This window comes from Lytechinus variegatus, chromosome 11, assembly GCF_018143015.1.
Source record: "Lytechinus variegatus isolate NC3 chromosome 11, Lvar_3.0, whole genome shotgun sequence".
NCBI lineage: Eukaryota > Metazoa > Echinodermata > Echinoidea > Temnopleuroida > Toxopneustidae > Lytechinus > Lytechinus variegatus.
In genome coordinates, this window is record NC_054750.1 from 7241038 (window position 1) to 7265262 (window position 24225).

Below are 24225 nucleotides of genomic sequence, written 5' to 3' on the forward strand. Positions count from 1 at the left end.
GAAGGATTTCTTTAAATTTCAACTTATTGCGATGAATATTTGTGAGGTGATGTATAAAACAAGTATGTGTTATACATCGTAATTAACAACGCGGGATTTGACTTGCTCACAAGGAGTGAGTAAGAAATCACTAAAAACTATCTGTGTGATAGTAAAAACTTGCATTGGATGAACGGAATGAGAGACAGTTGAGTCAATGATGCAAAACCTTCTTGAACAGATCAATCACTCTTCAAAAATGATAAATACTCCTCCAGTCATAAGAAATAAATTAACATCACTCCATTCGGAAATGATCTCGCCTTCCCCCTCCTGCTTTCAAAGACCATTTCCAATCCTGAACCAAACCCTACTCTCCGAAGAAATTGGCAGTTTCCCAATGTTCAAGGATCTCATCTCCCACGCCCCACCCCTCCTCTTCCCCTACCGCCCCCACCGAACCCCCTACCACCTTTCCCAAACCTGCCCCTCCCAGCAAACTTCCCTCTCCCTCCTGGTCTGCTGGTGGACCCCTCTGCCTCCCCTCCTCCTTCCTTGTGGAGGAACTCCCAGAGGAACTTGTCATTTCCCTGATGGTCAAGAATCTCATCTCCCACGCCCAACCCCTCCTCTTCCCCTACCGCCCCCACCGAACCCCCTACCACCCTTTCCAAACCTGCCCCTCCCAGCAAACTTCCCTCCCCCTCCTGGTCTGCCGGTGGATCCCTCTGCCTCCCCTCCCCCTTCCTTGTGGAGGAACTCCCAGAGGAACTTGGCATTGCCCTGGTGGGCAAGGATCTCGGCTAGTCGTTCCTCAGAGAGTGAAACAAGTTCAGTGATGTCGGCAACGTTCCTCATGATCCTCCTGTAACACAAAGCAATAAAAAACCCATTACCATCAACCAATGAATATTCAATAATCTGACATCAAAATATTAAATATTGTTAATAAAACTGGGAGGGGGGTTAAATTAAGAATAAATCACTCTTACATTCCAAATTGCACGCAGTACAAAACATACATTTGTGCATCACTCAGATCACGCTCTGATGATGCGCTGTTGTGCATATAAAAATTAATCATTAAGATTATGCTTTCAATATACTGTGTGCATGCTTAAGACTGGTTAAGTTTATGTCATATTCAAATCTTTATGAAACACTCCCCAATTCTGCATCATAAGGCTGCTGTACAGTGTGTCCCGGAAAAAATAAAATTAAGCATTATTGATCATTTATCATAGCATCACAAATACAACATACACATCACCTATTATTGTTAAGTTTAGAATACCCTCATACTTTTATCAGGTGAAAGTTGAGATTCTAAGCTTTACAATGCTAGGTAATGTGTCTATTGCATTTGATATCAAGTCATGGTAAAATCAATAATTCTCAGTTTCATTTTTTCTGGAACGCACTGTATATCTAAAAATATGGGCTCATTTATGAGACACTCATTGATAGAAATGGATTTTGCCTATAACAGGGAAATGCCAATGGTCCTAACAACTTCATAATGCAAAGTTGTCACAACACAAAGACATAAAAAAGCAACAGCACAGCACTTTGTCATCGAAAGGAAAAGGTGCTCAAATGACCTTGGGATTGGATTAAAATTAAATATTTTCTGTGTCACAGTTTCTCCCAACTTACCAGCAGTTCTTGATATTGATGCCTGGTAGTTTGAGGAGCATATCATAAGGGCCATGGTTGTACATCTGTTTGGTAAGAGGGGAGGATTCATCGCCCCCTTCTCCTGCTCCTTCTTCTTCAACAGTGATACTAGCTGCCACGGCTGCATCAGGCTCGGACCTACCGATCTGAAGTTGAGAGATACACTTCTTGGTAATATCATTGTATAAGTGTATTAAGTTGTTTGGCAAGTAAAAAGAGAAATATGGCCAATATTATTTTTTTAATACTGTTTAAAGTTATAGTAAAATTGCAAAGTGGGTACTTGTCATATTGAGTGGATATGATTTGGAAGGGCATGTGCATTCTAGATTATGCTGTTGCTGACTTTCCATAGTTGATTTTAATCGGATCAGTCTCACTTCTTTACAATACAGGAAATAAGCTGTAATGCAAGTTGAATGCATACCCTAAAATGTTGGGTCATACATCACATCTACAAACAAAACTTAGGGAAAAACATAGGAGGGGGTGGGGAAGGATACAAAATGGTGAGAAAAGGGAGTAAGAAACAGACACGCAAAACTTGATAGATGATGAGTATGTTCATTCTAAAGGACAACGGTAGAGGATGATATGAAAGTAGTTATGAGTTTCTACACGTACCTTGAGTTCTTCGAAGAGTTCTGCTGTAGCATGAGGACTTGGACACCAGAGGATGCGAAGCTTTGGAAAGTGAAGCGTTAGCAAGGTCAACTTGGATGATAGATTCTGGTAGGAGATCTCATTAGACATGGTAGACTGAGTCTGATGTTTAGATAAAAAAATACAAACTGTTGTAATATATTTCATTATAAGTACCCGACATTTGACTAGCAGATCTTGCTATTTCAATAGAGTCTTTATACCAAGCAAATGTACAGCTCTGTTATATGTCTTACTTGGTTAACTCTTCATGCGTTCACCTGTAAACCCCCCGTGTGTTGCATTATGTTAGCAGTGATCCCCTCTCATTCACATTCGTGCCATGAGTCACAGATTTCTAACAATAAACCTGGCCATGGTATTGTTTGTGAGGAGGGTTTTATTGATTTTCTCCTCTCCTTTTTCAATGAACTTCCTGGCTGTGATCAGGATGTATTGATTTTTTGGGATAACTCAACGATTCTGTAATTTGTAAACTGCGATAATCCGTCAAACGCTAAACTAATGTCGCACGCGCGATCGATCGATCGGTACACATGTACGGTATACAAAAACGCCAAGCTATACATTGTAGCTAGGTACGCACCGGGGCATGCAATTGTTCGAAAAACAATGGGACAGGGGACGTCTATGGGAAATGTGTGGTTGTGCAAAAATGCGAACGAAACACGCCTACGGATGTGCAATAATGCGAACGTAACGCATGAAGAGTTAAGGGAATTAATTATTTGATTAATTCATTCTAAAGTACTTAAAGACATAGATGAATTGACATCTTCTCAGTACTGTTAAACACACACAACAGGGATTTTTATTTGGTGAAATAAAAAGAAAATACTGTTGAAAATTAATGTATATGGCAATACATATGCGGCAGTGGATTCAAATAAGCATCCCTGAAAATTTACAGGGTTTGTGGTGAACATTGAAAGCGTTGTGACATCATTCAATTGAAAAAGCTCATTCTGTAATCTGTGATACAATGCAAAACGAGTATTGCAATACATCATTTTGAATGTTTATCAAATAGTTCAACATACAAATCTGTCATATTAATCCAAAATATGCATTTGACTCAAGCAAAATTACAATGATTTAGAAAATAGCTTTGTAACAGCATTCAAAATACAACAAAGGGTTCATTCTGGATCCTATTCTGTAGCCATGTACAACATGAATGACAAGAATTGCAATACATCAAATTGAATGTTTAAAGCTAAATGAAAGTAGTTGCAGTAAAACACTGATTTTGTGAGAAAGTCTGTATAACCAAGGTTATGTATTACTATATTACTATGGGTCTAGATCTGGTACAGTTACATAAATTGACTTTGTGAAATCATATAATCTAAGCTGAAAAATGATCACACTGAAGATCGCAAACACAGATAGGCACACGTGGGACAGTGTATCATTCTTGCTGGAATAAAGACCCGACGGAAGTGCCCGAAAATGCCCTTATTCTGCTTATTTCTAAGCAATTACACAATTTCTTCCAGAATCCTTTGGCACATATTGTTTATTCATACAAATAGACACTTGGGTGGTCATTATATTAGATTCTGTAAAAAGTCTTTTTGAGATCGTTACCACAACTGGTATTCATCTTTAAAAGAGTTTAACATTAAAATCTATCATAAAAATAGAAGGTATGCCTTGAATTCAAGTAAAATACAAATGATTTTGAAATTTCATTTGAATTTTCTAAGAATAACATTGAAGTGTGTGAACATATACCTGGAGAGCAAATGATTTATTTGGATTGAATTCAATGAGTAGTACGGGTCTCTTGTAGAATCTAGTCATAGAAAGAGCCTGGTTGTAGAGTCTACCACTAGCCAACGAACCAATCAGATCACTGATACTCTTACGTTCTACACAGATGTCGGGGGTTAAGATGTAGTCTCCAACCTGGAAGTAAAAAAGGGAAACAAATTTCAAGTTCTTTTCACAACCTAGCAATGGTAAAGATTTAGGGCATGTTGTTATAAATATGAGAGAGTTTTTGTAATTGCGACAGGGATGGATTCAACAACACACAAAATCTATTGTAAAAACCTTTCACAACAAAGTGAAAGGTTTACGTCGAAAATTGGTGAATCTTAAGATGATCAGCTGTCCTGGTTCCTGGTTTTCTATTCTAGATATTTTATTTATCAAAATGCATTTCAGAGAAATGATTATCAAGTCAATTCTAATAGATAGAAACTCACAGATATCTGATTACATGATCAAAGTATGATGATGAGACTAAAAGAATGAAAAAATATATATGTTGATAATTTTAACTGAAGAAGAAAATAAACAATGACTAGTAATTTTGAAAAAGAAATGTTTTGAAGTCAGTCAATTCTGAAGCACTATGAGATCTCATAGACATACCTCTAAAGTGACTGGTTCGATGTCAATGCCTCTCTTATGAATCAACGATGGTAACTCACTACGGAACTCTCTCATGTCAACAATCACCTGAAATAAACAACAACAAATATTTTTCATAAACACGTTTTGCAGGGTTTAATGATTTCATATTAATCCCATTTGCTGTGAAACATGTCATCTTAAGTGCATATAATGAAGCATGGGCTCGAGCTGCAAATTAAACAGGTTTTAAGTTTTTTAAATATAATCCTTTCACAGAGAACTAATGATTCATAAATACCAAACCATGTAGAGATCACAATAAGAATATTCTAATTTCATTTATTGATTTAGTTGTGATAAATGTTGAGCTTAATGCAAAATTTGAGCAAACCAACCTTTTTCTGGCCTTGCGTCACCATCGCCTGACCCCCAGCATTCCTAGAACTGGTTGCCGATGGTAATGATGGGTCACGTGACAGCTGACTGGAGGTGTCATCCTTCCCATCTATATCAGCAGGAAGTACCATAGTCTGAAAAAAATTATAACAATAAATGAAACAATAATATGCAACATTTACAAAGCTTTTAATATGATGTTTCTAAGTGCTGCTTACGCATGGCTACCCTGATCATGTGCTTGAGCATTCAAGGAATTCTTCCGACTGGGTACCCATTTACTACACCTGGGTGGAGAGTGGTAAATGAAGTAAATGAAAACCTTTCCCTAGAATGACATAATGAATAATATAGGATTTGTATAGCGCATATATCAACCTTTTTAGGTGCTCAAGAAGCTCCTATATTACCCAAGCTAGCTAGTACACCGATTCCGGTGCTCACAGCGGTTTGAGGAATTACTTCCTACTGGTACCCATTCACCTCGCCTGGATTGAGTGCAGCACAATGTGGGTAAATTTCTTGTTGAAGGAAAACATGCCACAGCTTGGACCTGAACCCATGTCCCTAAGGTTAAAAGACAAGAGTTGTAACCACTTGACCACAATGCCCCTACCAAGAAGGGAAGTGCTGCAATGGGATCTGAACCTAAGATCTTGAGATTAAATGTCTGGAGATTTATCTTTCTTCTATTATTCATAGCAAATAATAACATACCAATTCATAATTTGGAATTCATTGTATACTCCTATTCTTCTCATTTCACAACACAATGATTTTTTGGACAGAGTTTTGCAGCAAAATTATAATAATTTGTATTTGGTGAATGAGTTGGCAACTGCCACTTCACACCAAAGTGTGGTCGAAGTTAACCCAGGGTTAACAAAACCATGACTATGAGAATGCCCAAAAAACAGGGTTTTATATGACCAGCAGTGGTAAACATCTTACTGTTCAATTTGTGCTAATCCAAGAATAATAGAAGAGAACTTGAACTCACAGACTTCTCTTTGATGAGATTCTCAAAGGCACTTTTCTCCTGCCTGAGTGAGGTAAGGTACTTCTGTTCTTCTGTGGATCCAGAGTAGATGAGGAAGTAAACTCGGAGAGGATGGTCGGGTCTGCATGCCTTGAATACCTGTATAGATAATCGACATAGATATGTTTTAAATAATAATTCAATATTTATATATTAAATTTTCATGTCTTTTAGCCTGAATAATGTTCATTATATTTTCAAAGTGGATCATTTTTATATGATGGGGTGTGCACACACACAAACAGTCACTGAATTGGCCTAACACAAATAGATAAGTAAAGTTTAATGACACATCATAGTTTTGAGATGAAGATATATGCAGAGCTGCCAACCTGAACAAGAACGTATTTTTAAAGCTGAAAATCAGTATTTCGGCAAGGAAATCAGTATTTTCAAAGAAATACCATAGGACAACACATAAAACTAAAACTTGAGAAATCAGTATTTTGCATGAAACCATCAGTATTTTTCTCATTTTTCAGTGCTAAATACTGAAAATCCGTACCACTTGGCAGCTCTGACATATGTATTTTTCTCAAATAACAAGGATCCACATCACTAAATTACAAAATAAATAACAAACTTCATTTTGCTGAGCCAAAAGAATAATTTCCTGAATCTTTTCCCTATGAAACAATCCAACTGTGACAACTGTATAATTCAAGTCAACAATACCCGGAACACAGCCAAAGTTGATTGACCTTGGTTATGTAACATAAAACTCACTCAGTATGCGAAGTGATACTTGATTACTCTTATGTCCAAGTTTCATGAAACAGATCCATAAACTTTCAAAGTTATGATGGTAATCAAGAAATACCCCCAACATGGCCAAAGTTCAGTGACCCTAAATGACCTTTCACGTTGGTCATATGACCTGAAACTCAGACAGGATATTCAGTAATACCTGATTATTCTTATGTCCAAGTTTCAGGAACTACGTCTTTATACTTTTTAGGTTATGATGACATTTCAAAACTTAACCTTAGGTTAAGATTTCAATGTAGACGACGCCATTGCCGCTGCCATTGCCACCACCGTTGGAAAAGTGGCGCCTATAGTTGCTATGCAAGCGAGACAGAAATTAAATAGTTTCCTGTCTATGGAATAAATTTCATGGGATATCAATATATTAGTAACAGGAATGGTATTGTACAGAAGTAGACATGGGTAGATTCTTTACTCACTTCTAACTGTCTGACAAACTGGATCTCGGCATCATAAAGGATTACATATCTTGGTTTCAGTTCATGTAGTGTCTTCGTTAAACTATAAGGATCTCTGAAATGATAGGAAACAAAGAGAGATATGGATGTTTACTACCTTTACATCAGCCAAACACTCATGTTCTCCTACCTCCTGAAAATGTCAGGAAATGACAGAGAAAGCAAATAAACAGTGTGTGATATTTTGTGTTACATACTGTCCCTAAACTAAAGGCCAGGGCCTGTATTCCATAAATGAGGTAAGCATGCTTAAGCAGGGGTGTGAGTGGTCACAAATAAAAAGATCTGGAAAATCTGATGAGTGTTCAAAAAGTCTGTAATAGAAAGAGCTCCCATACTTTTTGTACAGAGGAAAATGAAAAAATAAGCTGAAATTAAGCTGAGAAAAAAAGAAAAGTCTGAAATCAGCTAAAAATCTGAACTCTCACACCCCTGTTAAGTAAAAAATCAAAGCATTTTGTCTTATTTTCTGCCAAAGTCAAAATTCTTAGCCAAAACGGGTAATCCATACCTCCAGCCGTGAGGGGTGTGGTCTTACCTACACCCATGAAGGGGGTGTATCACCGTGAGGGGTGTGGTCTTACCTGCAACCATGGAGGGGGGGTTGTATCATAGCGAGGGGTGTGGTCTTACCTACAACCATGGAGGGGGTGTATCACCGTGAGGGGTGTGGTCTTACCTACAACCATGGAGGGGGTGTATCACCGTGAGGGGTGTGGTCTTACCTACAACCATGGAGGGGGTGTATCACCGTGAGGGGTGTGGTCTTACCTGCAACCATGGAGGGGGGGTTGTATCATAGCGAGGGGTGTGGTCTTACCTACAACCATGGAGGGGGTGTATCACCGTGAGGGGTGTGGTCTTACCTACAACCATGGAGGGGGTGTATCACCGTGAGGGGTGTGGTCTTACCTACAACCATGGAGGGGGTGTATCACCGTGAGGGGTGTGGTCTTACCTACAACCATGGAGGGGGTGTATCACCGTGAGGGGTGTGGTCTTACCTACAACCATGGAGGGGGTGTATCACCGTGAGGGGTGTGGTCTCTACATCATAGTACGCTTCTACTGATGATATCCCTATCTCCTCATCAACATCTATTGATCTGGTGCTTGGTAACCTCACTCTCTGGGAATCATCCTGGGAGAAAGAATATCAAAGTAGATGAAACAGGGAAAGTGGAAAAAACCATGCTGCAGCAAACAAAGTACCTTCATTCAGCAACAAATTGATCCACACTGTGCTGCACTCGGTAACACTTCGTAATTCCGAAGGTTCGTAATTCCGAAACACGTAAATTGCCAATACCACGATGTTCGTTGATCCGAAAATGTGAAAGGGTTCGTTAATACGAACATTGGTGGTGTTATTCCGAAGGTTCGATAATCCGAAAGCAAAATAAGGTTTGATGTTCTGAAAGTTTGTTAATCCGAAAAGGAAATAAGGTTCGTTGTTCCGAAGGTTGATTAATCCAAAAACAAAATAAGGTTCGTTATTCCAAAGATTTGTTAGTCCGAAAAAGAAACAAGGTTCGTTAATCATTTCGTTTTCGGACTAACGAACCTTCCCAATTACGAACCTTCGGAATAACGAACCTTCAGAATAACGAAGCTTTGGTATTACGAATGTATGCGGCTGCACTCAACCCAGGTGATTTAAATAGGAACCCTGTAGGAATGATTCCTTGAATGCACTGAGCGCCGCTGACAAAGAGGTAGCTCAAGCTAAAGCCGGGGTAATAATAGTTGTGCTTTGTATCCTCTGGTAAAAATCACTATATAAATCCAGCTACTATTATGATTATCATTACCTAAAAACAATTAGAAAATATTATGTTAATTAAAGAAAAGAATTACTTCAGGTTGTGAATTTTTAACAATGAAGGAAGCAGTATTTCCTTTTTAATGTACCTCATCAGCTTCACCATCCTCATCCTGGCCATCTTGACCACCACCATATTTCCTTGATAGCTGGGTCAAAGTGATGACATCATCCTCATGCTTCCTCTTGACCTTTCCCCCTCTTGACCTTTCACCTTTACCCCTTCCTCTTGCATCCTTGCCTCCTAAATTAGAACTTGATGTACCCGAAGCCTGATGATAAAAGGGTAATGAGCAGAGATGTAATTACAATTATATTAATAATTTGGTTATTCACAAAGTACTTAAATCATACACTGCATGGCCTGTATTCTGGACTCAGGGGGCTGTTTCATAAAGCAGTTCGTAAGTTACGGACTAGTGATCCTTTCTTCGGGTAATAATTACCGCGAATTCTCACTGGCGTTTATTCAGCTTCTGAAAAACGGATCACCATTCACTGGTAAAGTTGCTCGTAACTTAAGAACAGCTTTATCAAACACCCACCAGATTCAGTTTAAAAGCTCATCTCTAAATCATGTCACTCATAACTAAAAATAACTGAATCATTTTTTCTCGCCAACGTAGCATGATGATTGAGCAAAGTGAACATAAGATTTAACATTAGAACAGATTTACGAATATTGCTCTGCATCATTATTACCACAGTCATCATATTTAGTCAGTTATTCCTGAACATGACATACATCCTCACTCCCTAGGGAGTGTTTAATAACAAGAAGTATAAGGAAAGATAATAAAATGAAGCACATTGTCAAGGCTTTTCAAGGTTTAATTCAAATGGAAGATCTTCCTTGTCTGTTTTACGCATCATGTTATGACTAGACCGATGATTGTTGGACACCACAAATTAGCTTGGAAATGATCTTCACAAAAAATATAAGATAGAACAAACTTCATGGATACATTATATGCAGAAGTTCAGTTTGACATTCATAGCCAACATTTTAGTGCACTGTTATTTCCATGATTTGTGACTTATTCAGGACATTTAAAAGTTCTTCATGAATTTGGATAGGATTTCTATGAGCACCAATTGCAAACTATAGATGTGGAAATTTTAGTGATGTTTGAATTGTAAAATCTGCAAAAAATAACTTCCAACTCAATGAGCATAATTGAGGAATGATTTTGATGCATTTTGAAGGGGGGGGGGGGGGATAATATAAATGGTCAGGATTAATCTGTTGGCAAGGGGGAAATTTTCTTTATCATGCCCTCATCTGACTGACCATATATTGCCCCCCCCAAAAAAAAAAAAAAAGATTTTTTTTTTTCTAGCAGACCCCAAATATACAAATGTATTGTTTTTGTGAGAAAATGTCAGATTTATGGTAAGGACCTGCTAAAAAAATTGATCAACGTACCCAACCCTCCTGTATTAGGCTTGTGCGGGCAACATAACCATTTTATTCTAGGTCTTATGGGAACCAGGTGGTCTTTGTACAAAGTCCATTGGAACAAGAAACTTAAGTAGTATGGTCCTTGAGAGACTGATATGGCATGAAATAACAAGTTTCAAACTAAGAGAGTTCCTGAAGACCATTACCTGAGCAGCAGTAGCAGTGAAGGGCTGCCCTGCTCCTAGTGTTTTATAATATAGCCTCTGAAGCAAGGTATAGGAACCATCACACAGATACTCCCTTAGCTGAGCACACGTCCTATCATCACTGGCACAGATCAACACACGACCAGATGTATCTAAGATTCAAATCAATTCAATTTTATAATTGAATTTGATTCAACATTAATTCAAGCAGTTCAATTCAATTCAACTTCATTTTAATAAATTGATTTTACTATATTTCAATCACTTCCATTCACCTTTATTTCACCTAATTCAATTCGTATTTATTTCAATCAATTTCAATTTAGCCTTATTTCAGTTAAATTCAATTAAAATCTATTCCAATCAATTCAATTACTCACAAAGATATAGTATATACTGTTCAAAATAAGCTGAGCATTAGATTAAGAGCCTCTAAAAGGTTTGAGTCAAAATTGGTGAAAGACTATCAAGCACCAGTTTTGCTTGGGATTGGACACAATATTGGATGTTTTGACAAACAAAAGTTGTTTTCGCGAATATGATGCCACCTACCATTCTTTAAAAGTGTTGCCCAAGTTTGATCTACATTAGAGTTCCCAGTTATTTGAGATATGGAAAAATAAAAAAATCTTTCACTTTGGAAGAATTCACAGCATTTCATGGAAAAAAATGCAAAATGCTGCACTGACCGACATGGCTCAGCCAACTTGCATAAACTAATGCTGTTTACCAGGATCCAGAGATGGTGGGAGAGAAAATTGCCGCATATTCATTTAGATCGTTTTTGGTGAATTCTTCCTCCACTTTTGTGAACCATCACATTACAGTACACTAGCACTGTGCGCTGCCTGCGCACGATGGATGCCCACCCCGAAGTTAGAAATTGGCCAGTCCGCTGCAGCCAATGGATGCGCACCGTATTGTGAATCCACCGAATCGGAGCTAAGTGAAATCAGAACAGTGAAATTCCAGTAAAATAACAAAATTCTAAGAGATTTGAATTTAACATACCTCCTGTATTCTCCTGTCTGATTTCTTCCAAAACTTCCGATAACATCCTCCATTTTGGATTCTCTTCTAAAAGGAGCTCTGAGAGAAATCAATCAAATATTAAAATGTTAACAAATATTAAATTTTCCAACAAAGGTAGTATAAGGGGTATATCAGAAAACTGGGAATTTTTTTATATGCAAAAATGCCACATCTAGTACAGAAATCATGGCATGTTAAAGTTACATATGATTGATCAGAGAAAAACAATGAATGAAAACATAGTGGGGGAGACTCTAGGAAGAGAAATATGTAATGATAGAGATAGGTTCAATAACATAGAATATCATGAAGGACTCACTGGGAGAACAGTTCATAAGAACTAAAGTGTCTATCCCTGAAATTTTAAGACATTATAATGTATCATTATCAATATGATTATCATTAATGCTAAAAAAAAAAAGAGAAGATAGAAGATAAAATGAAGGAGAGATAAATAGAAAATCAAGCAGCTAAGAGGAGAATGAAAGGAAGACAATGAAGGAAAAAATTAATTAAATTGAAGTATTTGAAACATATTTGTGACTAAAATGCTATTTTAAAGAAATTTATTCTATGCAAAATAATATGTACCTCTCTCTGTTGGTTTGGTATTTGTAGCAGTCTCCTTTCTATCCGTCTTTTGTTTCTTGTTTTTACTGTCAGGTGGGTCACCATATATCCTCCTCTTAGCATGCTGTCAATTTAAAACATTAGATTGCCAATTGAAACATACTTCTACGACGATACTCAGCAGGATCCATAAGTCAGAATGTAGTGCTTAGGAAATATATTAGGTGCTCATCGGCAGTGCATACTTGTTGGTGCTTTTAAAGATAAATTCCAGTAGTGGAAACGATTTCAAAATGAGTTCGTACAGAATCCAATGAAATGACCACCAAAGTGTCTGTTTGTATAAATAAAAAATATGTGCCAAAGGTTTCTGGAAGATATTGTGTAATTGCCAAGAAATTAGCAAATAAACACGGAATTTGGGTCAAGCGTCGGGCCAACATTCAAAGCAATAATAATACACTGTCCCACGCGCGTTAGTCTGTGTTGGTGATCTTCAGTATGAACATTTTTCAGCGTAGATTTCAAGATTTCACAAAGTTCAGTTTATGTAACTGTACCAGATCTAGATCCTCGATGATATAGTGACAACTAAGCTTGGTTTCACACACTTTCTCATGTAATCAGTGTTTACTGCAACTACTTTCATTTATCTTTAAAACATTGTGCTGTTTGTGCAAGTAAAAATCTAGTTCCTTGGTTTAGATGTTGGTTGGAAGCATCCCCCCCCTGAAGATACATAGCGTTTCTTCATCCTGGGATAGCTTAGGAACTGCTAGCCACTATGAAAAAGAATGCTTAGTGCAATAATGTGAAGAATGTATGCAATGTCTACAAATTATTTCTTAACTATCAACAAAATGGTAAAATGGTAATAAAATGGTTAAGAAGACAGAGGTATGGGATTAGGGTTTTTCTTACCACAAACATCATCTCAGCAGCTTCCAAGAATAACCAGCCGGTATTATTAGCCATAGCCCGCTCATTGCCTCTGTGAAAGTATAAGCATAAATTGTTCTTTTACTTTTTTCTTAAAAATTATTCTATGAATTTTGAAAAATTATCTATAGCTAAATATCAAATTTAGTTAGCTATCTCCAGGATAGCTTGAATTTCAAGATCTACAAGATTAATTTTCATTTTCATTCTCCTGAAATTTAAGCATTATTTTAACTCCATTCCCTTTTCTATTTGATGTAGAAATCTCCAATGACTGACATGCAAGACATTTCTAGTAAATCATGAACTTAGAACATTTCTCTCATGAAAATATTCAATACGCACAAAAATTCATTATGAATGATTTAGATAAATCAACAAAGTAGCTCAGAAATCCTTCTCCTTTTAATTGCTGCTTCTTGTTCCCACCATATTTTCCTATTACCCTGACTTCAGCTTGGACTGCTGTTTCCATCACTTGATGCATTCAAGGAATTAAACCCCCCCCCTTTCTTTTATCATCCCTCACAGGCTAATGGCTTAAATAACAATCATTTTACTGATATTTCTAGATAATTTTTTGTAGAAATATATAAAGTGCATAATAAAGGCAAAAAGTAATAACAATGTAAAAAATCATATTATACATAGATAAGAAAAAAAGTGAATTAAATGAAAATAATTTATTATTGAGTTCTCGATTTTACCTGAGAGTCTTGAGGAAGTTGTAGAATGTCACACAATCATATTGTGTCAAATAGCTGCAAGAAATTTTAAAAAAAATCTTAATATCAGTTGGCTTTAAAAATAGGCATGTCAAATACATATGGTTCAATGCAATCAGACCATACAAAAAAAAGTAAAGGTACATCTAGTTATAAACTGCCAACATTAAGAAACACAATCTGTCATGGAAATGTTATTACTCTTGTTCTCAGATCCAAGAATATACTATGCTCTCCTTCAGTGGCGGACCGTGACCCGGAGGAGACAACGCATTGGAGGGGCACTGTATTGTTGGTGAACAATGCTGTGCCCCTCCAATGCTTTGCCTCCTCCGGGTCATGGTCCGCCACTGCTCTCCTTTTCCACTTCACAAATATACATCATGTAAAAGTATATCATAAAGCATACACACAGTGTTGCAGTATATAGATTAATATCCTAAAATCAAATTGAAATTATACACAAATCCAAAAATGATACTTACAACAATAACATCTGCAGAAGCTTTAAATCACTGACCAGCTGCTTTGTCTTTGATGACTGAATGAAATTAAAAGGAAAATACTTTTGGTGAGTAGTTTTATCATGTTCAACGTGAAAAAAATATCCCCTTACAAGATCTCGGCTGTCGACTCATTAATGATGAAAAATGACAAGCCAGCCGTCTAATACACAATTTGCAAAAAGCAAAATCAATTACATGTACTCTCAAAATTTGCATTGCAATTATTCATGAATTAACCATGTTAATTTATCCAAGCAATCATTTTTGTTCAAGGAAAGTGTATTTAAACAATCCCCAACCCATTTAGAACCATGGGAGCACTAAATCATTGCCAAGGGAGGGGAGTAATTACACTTACCAGGGTGTGCCAAATAGGATCCAGTTGTCTTCTAATTATAATGTCCAGAGATTTCTTTCCAATCGCATTCTCAACAGTCAGGTCATCAGAATCCAACTATTACAAGAGAGATAAAAAAGAATGACATGAGGGGAATTATCAGAAGAGCATGGCTGCTGAAGTAGGTTTGACTATGTTCATATGTCGCAAGTGTCGTACAATAATGATAATAATATTACACATTTATATGCTGCACACCATGCCGCATACTATTCGTCTGGCTTTAGAAAAGGCTACCCTCATCATGTGCTCAAAGCATTCAAGGAATAACTTTCTACCAGGCCCCCATTTACTACATCTGGGTGGAGAGTGGCAATTGTCGATAAAAGCCTTGCCAAAGGACGCGAGTTCTGCAGTGGGTTTGACCTTGTGGTTCGTAGTTCAGAGACTTATCCACTGAGCCACAACACCTCTTCCTCATATATAAAGAAAGACTTTCTAACAATCAGAGAGATACACTGATGTTTCCATGTCCTGTAAATAGTTAACAAATTACATGGTTTCAACTGTTTAGTGATGATTATTCCACTTAAAAGCCAAAGAACCAAGAATGCTTAAAGTAAACACCCACAGGATGAACAGCCATAGTTCCTGTCCAAGGGACCTAGTATTGACACCTTTGAATGAAAGGATACTACCTTGGTTTTGAACACAATAAACTAGGACACATGATTACTGCTTTACACTCTAACACAGTGAACGATTCCATGAAGTAATCAACCTTGTAGTAAGTTCGCTCCCCATGTTTTTCTCAATATTTACTTGAAGTTCATAAACTATTGAAGCCATGATAATGCAAAAGAGCATAGCTACTTTTCAAATGAACTAGAAATAAAAGAACAATAATAGTAATTATAGCAGGGCCCGCTGGGAGAACAGTTTTCGGAACTGAAGTGGCTACCCTGGGTAAATATGCCGCTATTATTATTATTATTAACAATTTTAGGGCAGTCCAAGATATAGGTAGTTTGACTAATATACTTCATAGAATTGCCTACTGTGCCTTCTTTTGACCTGGGTTCCGTTTCATAAATACATATACATGATTTCTATATCAAGTTCACTATCAGCCAATTAGATTGAAGGATTTCAATAACTTGAAACTGTTATTGTAAATTTCTTATCATAACAAGTTTTATGAAACAAGCCCTTGATCTTGTTAGTGAGAAAAAGAGGGTTGATATCAAGGATGACTTACTGATGGATTTCCCTGTTTGACCTCTTTGATACAAGCTCCTATGATATCAAGGATGGACATCTGAATGGATACCATAGCAGGGGTCATTGTCAGCTGAAGCTCTATAACATCAGGCTGGAGAACAGGGAAAATGGTTAAAATACTTTAGAGTAGTAGACTCCATTGTATGGTAAGCAAAATTGATGAAGAAATGGGTATAGAAAAAGAGATTTACCAGTACACTATCTACAGAACAGCCTAACAGTTTGCTTACAGGGCCAATACACTGAATGTGCTTAAGGTGCTCATATATCACTACAGCTCAACAACTTTACCAATCTCAGTGCTGTCAGTAGATAAAATATTTTTTTCTGTCCTACTTACACCTTGGATTAGAACAGCTAATGTACATTTATGTCTTGCCAAATGGCAGATAAATACAGAGATTTCCAGAAAATTTGTCAAAATTTGCCCTTTTTGTCTCCTTGTTTCTAGTGTTGGTGTTGCATGTCTGTGGTCTATTATATTATGGTTGTTCCACTTTATATGTTTGTCATTTTGCCTCCGACGAAGATTCTGCTAGGATCGAAAGCTTGGGACCCTTTTGACTCTCTTGTCAAATATTTGGTAGAATATGAGATTAACAACTTAACATACACAAAGATCTTCCTTGTATAAATATAATATAGGGTATTTATATTGCGCACATATCCACCTTGTTAGGTGCTCAAAGTGCTCCTACATTACCTGGCTAAGCTAGGCGTTCATAGCACACACAGCTTCTTGAGGAATTACTTCCTACCGGTACCCATTTACCTCACCTGGGTTGAGTGCAGCACATTGTGCATCAGTTTCTTGCTGAAGGAAATGGCAAAAAATCTGTTAGACTGAATAATTTGATGAATCTTTCTTATCAAAATACCATACCTTATGTTTGTCCATCAAGGCTTGTACTGAAGCATGAAACCTGAAGAGGTAAGAAGAAAAGGAAATCCTTATAGTCATTTACGGTGCTCACCATTTCAATAAACAGGATCAATATATCTAAATATTCTTCAAGGGACCTTCTCATCAAAATTAATGGATTCAAAAGGGTACAATGGATCAACTCGGTTTCCAACTTCAATCACTGGGTTAATACGTTACTGCTCTACAAAGGAAATCGAGGTTGGCAATGCATTAGTTAATATTTTGTGTTTAGCCCACGAGTCATATGTTCATTTTCGTGAGTACAAATGTTACATCATTCGAATCTCTGTTCAATGGAGGAAGTTCAAGGACAATACCAGGATCCCGTCTTAAAAAGTGCTGTGATAGATTAAAATCAATATCAAATTGCGATTGATCTAAATTCATGCAGATTAAGAGATAGGAATTTAAAATCAATTGCAAATGAGTTTAATACGAATCTATTGTAACTCTTTGTGAGATGGGGCCCCAGAAGTGCTTGAAGACCTCACCAACCAAAGAATGTTACAATCCTCAAGGATCTTACCTTGGCCAGAGGAACAGTTTCTTGACAAAGAGATTTCTCATGACCCTCTCCAGCTTACAAAGCCCCGCGGCAAAGGCTTGCGGTTGATCCGAGAACGCCTTGATGAAGGCTGTCTTGTTCTTCTGACGGCATAGACGCAGGATGAAAGCCTCCTGGCAAGAGTCTATGATCCTGAGATTCAAGGAAAATGACAAGGTTTTCACAATCTTAATCAATACACAGATGCCGTGGAATGGGGAGAGTGGGAGTGAAAATACATAGAGACCTTCAGACCTTCCAGTAATTCATAAGACTTCATAAAGTTCCTTTTTTTGGTTCTAACCTCTGGGTATACAGCATTTATATACTACATTTTTGAATGAAATTGTCCCTGAATCCTCCAAAATGATTAATCTCTGACATACAAAGAGCATCATCATCCAATGTTCACATATTTTTTGTCTCCATTATTGTAAATGTTACACTTTGCTGTTTTTCTAGATCTGCTTTGGTATGGGTACAATACAGATTCTGGAAATTTTAGCCTCCACCTTGGTCTACATTGATATTGGTTACAGTTGAAATGAATTTACAAGTTTATTCCGAAGGCTGCAAAAGCTCTTTGCAGTGATTTGTGCAACTGTGCCAAATACACTCTATATGTAGTAGGGTGCACAATCATGCATTAAAAAAAACCAATACAGTGTAGTACTCTTACAAAAATATCTTAAAGGTAATAAAAATAATAATAACAGAATTTTAACACAGGGTAGCCACTTCAGTTCCGAAAACTGTTCTCACAGCGGGTCCTGCTATTATTATTATTACCCAAGTTAAACTAGGCTACCTATTCAGGTGCACACAGCTTTTTGAGGAATTACTTCCTGCTGGTACCTAGGAGGTGAGATATCTGCCAGAATCGTAAAACAATCAACTTTTTGTACATCTGAATCCACTTTCCCCACTCTTCACGCTGTGAATCACTTGATGTAGGGGAGACCGGGGTTAGTTGGAACATGGGGTAAGTTAAAACATTGTAATTTTCTTTAACGCCTATAAAATAAATTTATGCAATACTGCCCTCAATTTATTGCAATAATAATTCAACACTGTAGTATTATTAATAGCAATGAATTCAGAGCAGTATTGCATACATTTATTTTACAGGCTTTAAAGAAAATTACAATGTTTCAATTAACCCCCTGTTCTAACTAACCCCGGTCTCCCCTACATGTTACAAGAAGAGTATTATGTCCTTTCACATGCACAATAAAAAGAAATCAATTCAGTGTGGTCCCAATTATGAAAGTTTGGAAATACGCATGGACTTTGCCAACAACAAAGGATATTGTCTCGTGTTGTAAATTTGAATGAAATAAATCTCACTTGTGAGCCTTGTTGACGATGACGCCAGTAATGAGGTGAGCGGCTAATCTCTGCGTGAGGAGATCAACAACGAGTATTCTGGATGATACAAACAACACGCCTCCCTGCATGTATACACCCTGCCTGCAGCAGGAGATAAAAACAATATCAATTGTCAAAACAAAATAATTTTTTTTAAAAGAAACTCATTCAGGTACAAATGATGATGATTATTATAAAGATTATAACAAGACAATGACGGAGATGAGGATAATGTTGATGGTGACGACAATGATGTTTTAAAGATGAAGATGATGTTGATGATAATGAAGATGACAAAGATTTTAAACAACACATAATAACAAAATCTTCTTCAAAATAGAGCATCAACATCTACAGGGAATATGATATCCCTCTCCAGTAGATCAAGGAATGTGATATTTTTTATGACCACTGAAAGAAGTTTTGTATAAACAAACCATGATATCTCATATGAAATCTTATTTTAAAATAAAAACAAATATACAGGCACTCCGTTAATATTGCTAGCTCATTTTTCATTTAAGAAAGTGGTTTGATATATCTTAATAGAAAAGCACACCAATCAAACAGGTTTCAAATGCAATAACGTCAAAAGTAATTTTGGATAAATTTCGATTCCAACAAACTTGAGCTCAAGGCCACTAAACTCAAACTCCACCTACAGAACTTGCATCGAGCTATAATGAGAAGCCAACTTTCCTTGATACCTTTTGGGTGTTACATAAAGTTGTTTGTAAGTTAACAGCGATTTTAAGAACAACTGGTGAACCTTTCTTACACACGAAACCATCGTCAAAGAACATTTAGATGTATACCATTTACCATAAGAAAGGATCACCAGTCGTTCATAAAGTGGCTCTTAACTTAATACAACAGCTTTATGAAACACCCACCTGAGGCCCATTGCAGAAAGAGTTGCAATCAAAGACAACTTTAAATATCAATTGCAACTTGATTTTTAACCAATCAAAAGCGCGCATTTGGGACTTTTTCCCTTCCTGCAGTGGGCTCCTGATATGGAACGATCACACCATACCTCTCGTTGGTTCCATACTCATTAGTGATGACCTTCGGGAGTGGTTTGACACCAGCCTTATCCAATTCATCAATAAGATAGTTCTAAAGAGAAAATAGGGGATATGGTGAATAATTATCAATACTAGTTTATAAACTTTGATTTAAAAAAATGAAATGATTGCAATAATACTTGATCCAATGGTAATGTCATGATTCTTCTTGCTGCATTTTCTACAACAAAGAGAGATTATCTGTACAAGACTTCTAAAAAGATAAATACTACTACATACTCTGTCTGCCTTTAATTCAAAGACCATCTATAAAGAAGACAAGAAATGTGGTCTTTATGGAAAGGTTACATTCTAATAGATCTAGATTTATTGAAAGTTATTCGAGGGAAACAAACTTGTGTTTTGTAGTCCAAATTGGCTATAAGAAGTATTTCAAACATGACATTAATAAGAAAACACTTACCTCCTCATAATCAGTGGTGTTAATAACAAGGACCAAATTGCCCGGATCACAGTAAAGCTTGAGAAAATTCAGCATCAGACGAGAAATACCAAGTCCTCTGTTAAAAACAAATATCAAAGTTCAAACTGGGACCTCACTTAATTTCAGAACTACAAATTATTTAATTCCTTGATCGCTTTGTAATTTTCATTAAATGCAGTGAGACTTGTTTAAATGTCATATGGAGTTACTCTAGTAAATAAAACACAAAATATATTTACTAAATATCTTCTTCTTCCAGTCTGATACAGTCCGCCACTGGCGTATTATCGTACCTTAATGGACAACACTATATTGTATTGAATTGATGATTGATCCAGGATGACCAGACGTCCCGTATTTCCAGGGATCGTCCCGTATTTTTCTCCTTTGTCCTGTCGTCCCAACAAACCCTTCCCGGGACGCCTATTTGTCCCGTATTTCAGAATATTGAACAAAATGTAGTTAAAACATTTAAAAGTGACGAATTTTCATGTAATTAGTAAATTTTTGATTTTCTGGCTAACCCAATACATTGCAAACGAACTGCCCCCCCCCCTGCCTGTGTGTGACAGGCTACTAGCTAGACATGTAGAATCAGAGCAGATTCTCAATGGTGCAAACAATTATAAGCTATTGTAAACAATGATAAGCAGTTTTCCACCAAAAAATCACAAAATCGGTGGGAAATTTTTTATAATTATATTATGGATTCTCAGATTACTGATTTGGAGATGTAATCGGAGGAACAAGTTATTGAGTTTTTATAACTAGATCTAATTGTTTCAGCTTTCGTTTTGAGTCTTGTTGTTGTATATGATGCCGCAACATTTCATCTAAGTTTTAAGTTTGACAATGTTTTATTTGAAATTTCTAAAACCTTTTCAAAAATATATTTAAAAAAACACCAAATATCCTAATGATTTTTGTTAGATGATTGGATTTTTTGTGTGTGTTTTTTGCTTGAATTTTGAACCTTTTCCTCTTTCTTTCCTTTCTATTCTTCTTTCTTCATCCTTCTATCCTTCCTGCTTGTACTTTTTTGTTCCAGCTATCTTTATTTCCTACTTTTCAAACCTTTCTCTCTCTCTATTCATTTTTTCCCTTCTTTCTCTTACTTTTTTTATTTCCTTACTCTCCTTTGCTTCCTTCTTCCCTCCCTTCCTCTCCTTTTCGTTCTTCTCTCCTTCCATTATTTTCTTCTTTTTTTAATTCTTACCTTCTTCAATTCTAATTTCCTCACTCGCTTTCTTCCATTCTTTCATTCTTTAGTTTATTTTTCCTTTTACTTCTTTTCCCTTATTCTTTCTTCCCATGACAAAAATCTTGCTTTGAAGAGCAGTATACCCCAGTTTCCCTTATCATCAATTCTCTTCTCCCAGTACTATAAACCCTATTGCCCTCAAGCATGAAATTAAGTATAGAAACACCTGTTTCTTGACCTCGGTCCGAAGATAACACACCCCAGCATCAACGGTCACAGCAGGGGGCCACACACGATGGATTGCAATGTGTGTAGTTCCCGGGGGGGGGGGGGGGTGGGCCACTTCCATTCACAAGTGGATACCATGCGCGACCATGGGGTCTCGAAAAGCACCCTAAACACGTAATTTCCATATTCTGAAAATGCACCCCTTAACAAGTATTGGCGTGTGAAACCCTACCCTTAACAAGTATTGGAAACAAAACGATACTCTTGGCAAATATTCCCTGAAATGAACCCCTAAACAAGTACAGGAATGTTTTATTGTTACGGGTCCTTCGGTCATCGGCTTTACCTTATTTGGTTTAGTACGACCCCACTACACCTCGCGCAAATCGGACTCTAAACACGAAGTGTTGGGGGCAAAAAGGACATCCTTTATAAAACATTTGAATTTTGTTTTATCATCCCCGTAAATTCGACCCTAAACACGTAATTTTCCTAGCGAAATAGATACCCTTTTTTCATTATTTTTGTGTTTTTGACACCCTTATCACGTTACGTACGTAACGTGCCCTATCGTGAAAAAGACATCCTTTTAGCTGGCCAGTGGTGGTGAAATTGAGACAAGGGGATTACCTGGCCAAGATGGGTTTATCGGGGTTGGAAATGTTGTCGAGATTTTCCAAATGAAAAATGGGGTATACGACCGCAGTTTGCAGTCCAGTCGAGAATCAAACGGGAGATTTTCGTAATGCCTCCCTTACTTTTTCCCTCCCTTCCTGTTTCTCTTATTTCTTTATTTTTCTTTCTTTAAAAGAATGAAACATTTTTTTCTTTCCTTTATTCTTTCTTTCCTCCTCCTTTTTTCTCACTTTCTTTTTCCCCTTCTCTTATTTTTATCTTGCACACATTTATTCATCTTCACTTCCTTTCTATATTCATTTCAAAGAATGACATTTTTTCTCTTTTTGTTATTCTTTCTTTCATCCTTCTTTAAATCTAACATTCTTTTGTCTTTTTCTTTCATGTTCCCCTTCATTCGTAATGTTTTCTTTTCAATTCATCTCTTTTCTTTCTCTCCTTCATTATTTCGGCCACCCTTCCTTCCAGTTCTTTATTTTTTCACAATTCTTTGTAGATCTTTTTTTGTGGATTGTCCCGTATTTCATTTTGTAAAATCTGGTCACCCTGTACCTGAATCCTTTACATCCAACATATTTTATAACCATGTGGGACTGAAATAATGAATTTTCAATAAATGACTGAAAAATAAATCAGGCTTACCGCGCAACCACAAGTAATCCATCCTCGTGAAATGCATTCAGAAACATCTCATTTTCATACTCCAATAGTGACATAATGCCATCAACATTTACTGTCTTCAATAAAAACAAATATAACTTTGTAATTTCAATTCTTTCCGACGATGAAGTAAACTTTCTATAGCAGACAGCGAAGTGCACACAGCAGTGTGTTATGGGAGCGCTAAAAAGTTGAGGTGCACGGTGCAGAGAATGCCGACGCGACTAGACAGTTGTTCTACAAAAAATTAAGTACACCTCTGCTAAAATACAATTTTGCATATAGCACCGATTGTGAATTATACCTTCTTGCATTCAATATGATGATGATCATCATGATCATTATATTTTTTTTTGCATCTGATGATCTTTAAATCAAAGTTAATCACCACGTACCAGCCAACACCACCACCAGGCCAACACCACCACCATCATCACCATCAATCCATCATCATTAATCATCATCAGCATCATCATCATCACTATCAGCATCATCATAATCATCACCACCACCACCTCCACCACCATCATCAATAATCATCATCATCACCCGCATCAACATCATCCTCATCATACATCATTCACATTCTCTACTATGATCTAGAAAAAAATGTTGGTGGGGATATAGGCTATTATGAAATCAATTCAATTCAACATAATTTCCAAAGATAAAAGCATTAATACATTTTTAAAAAATTCAACAATACAATGTAATTCTAACTTCTTACTAAGAGGTTAACCTGCCAAACAAGAAACTTGTATAATTTCTGAGTTTCCCGGGGGGGCCACTTACATTGACGACTGGATACCATGCGCGACCCCAAAAACACGTAAAAAGGGTGTCTTTTTCACGATAGGGCACGTTACGTACGTAACGTGATAAGGGTGTCAAAAACACAAAAATAATGAAAAAAGGTTATCTATTTCGTTAAGAAAATTACGTGATTAGGGTCGAATTTGCGGGGATGATAAAACAAAATTAAAATGT

General features: G+C 36.8%; 1 protein-coding gene across 2 annotated transcripts; it reads right to left on the reverse strand.

Moving 5' to 3' along the window:
* On the reverse strand, positions 1–23405 carry LOC121423889 (DNA repair endonuclease XPF-like). 2 transcript variants are annotated; one of them, XM_041619417.1, is made up of 24 exons: positions 23221–23405; positions 20493–20589; positions 20038–20120; positions 18981–19103; positions 17616–17786; positions 17048–17087; positions 16142–16255; positions 14905–15000; positions 14526–14581; positions 14023–14076; positions 13298–13367; positions 12398–12500; positions 11786–11863; positions 10775–10926; positions 9256–9438; positions 8349–8485; positions 7306–7399; positions 6080–6217; positions 5079–5213; positions 4702–4788; positions 4057–4230; positions 2281–2421; positions 1636–1802; positions 1–844 (listed from the first exon to the last, which is right to left on the reverse strand). In XM_041619417.1, exons 1-24 carry the CDS (start codon positions 23292–23294, stop codon positions 586–588), a joined length of 2826 nt encoding a protein of 941 aa, XP_041475351.1. In that variant the 5' UTR covers positions 23295–23405; the 3' UTR covers positions 1–585. The 2 variants fall into 2 exon arrangements, with proteins under 2 accessions (XP_041475351.1, XP_041475352.1); XM_041619418.1 differs by lacking the exon at positions 2281–2421.
* Positions 23406–24225: the final 820 nt, after the last annotated feature.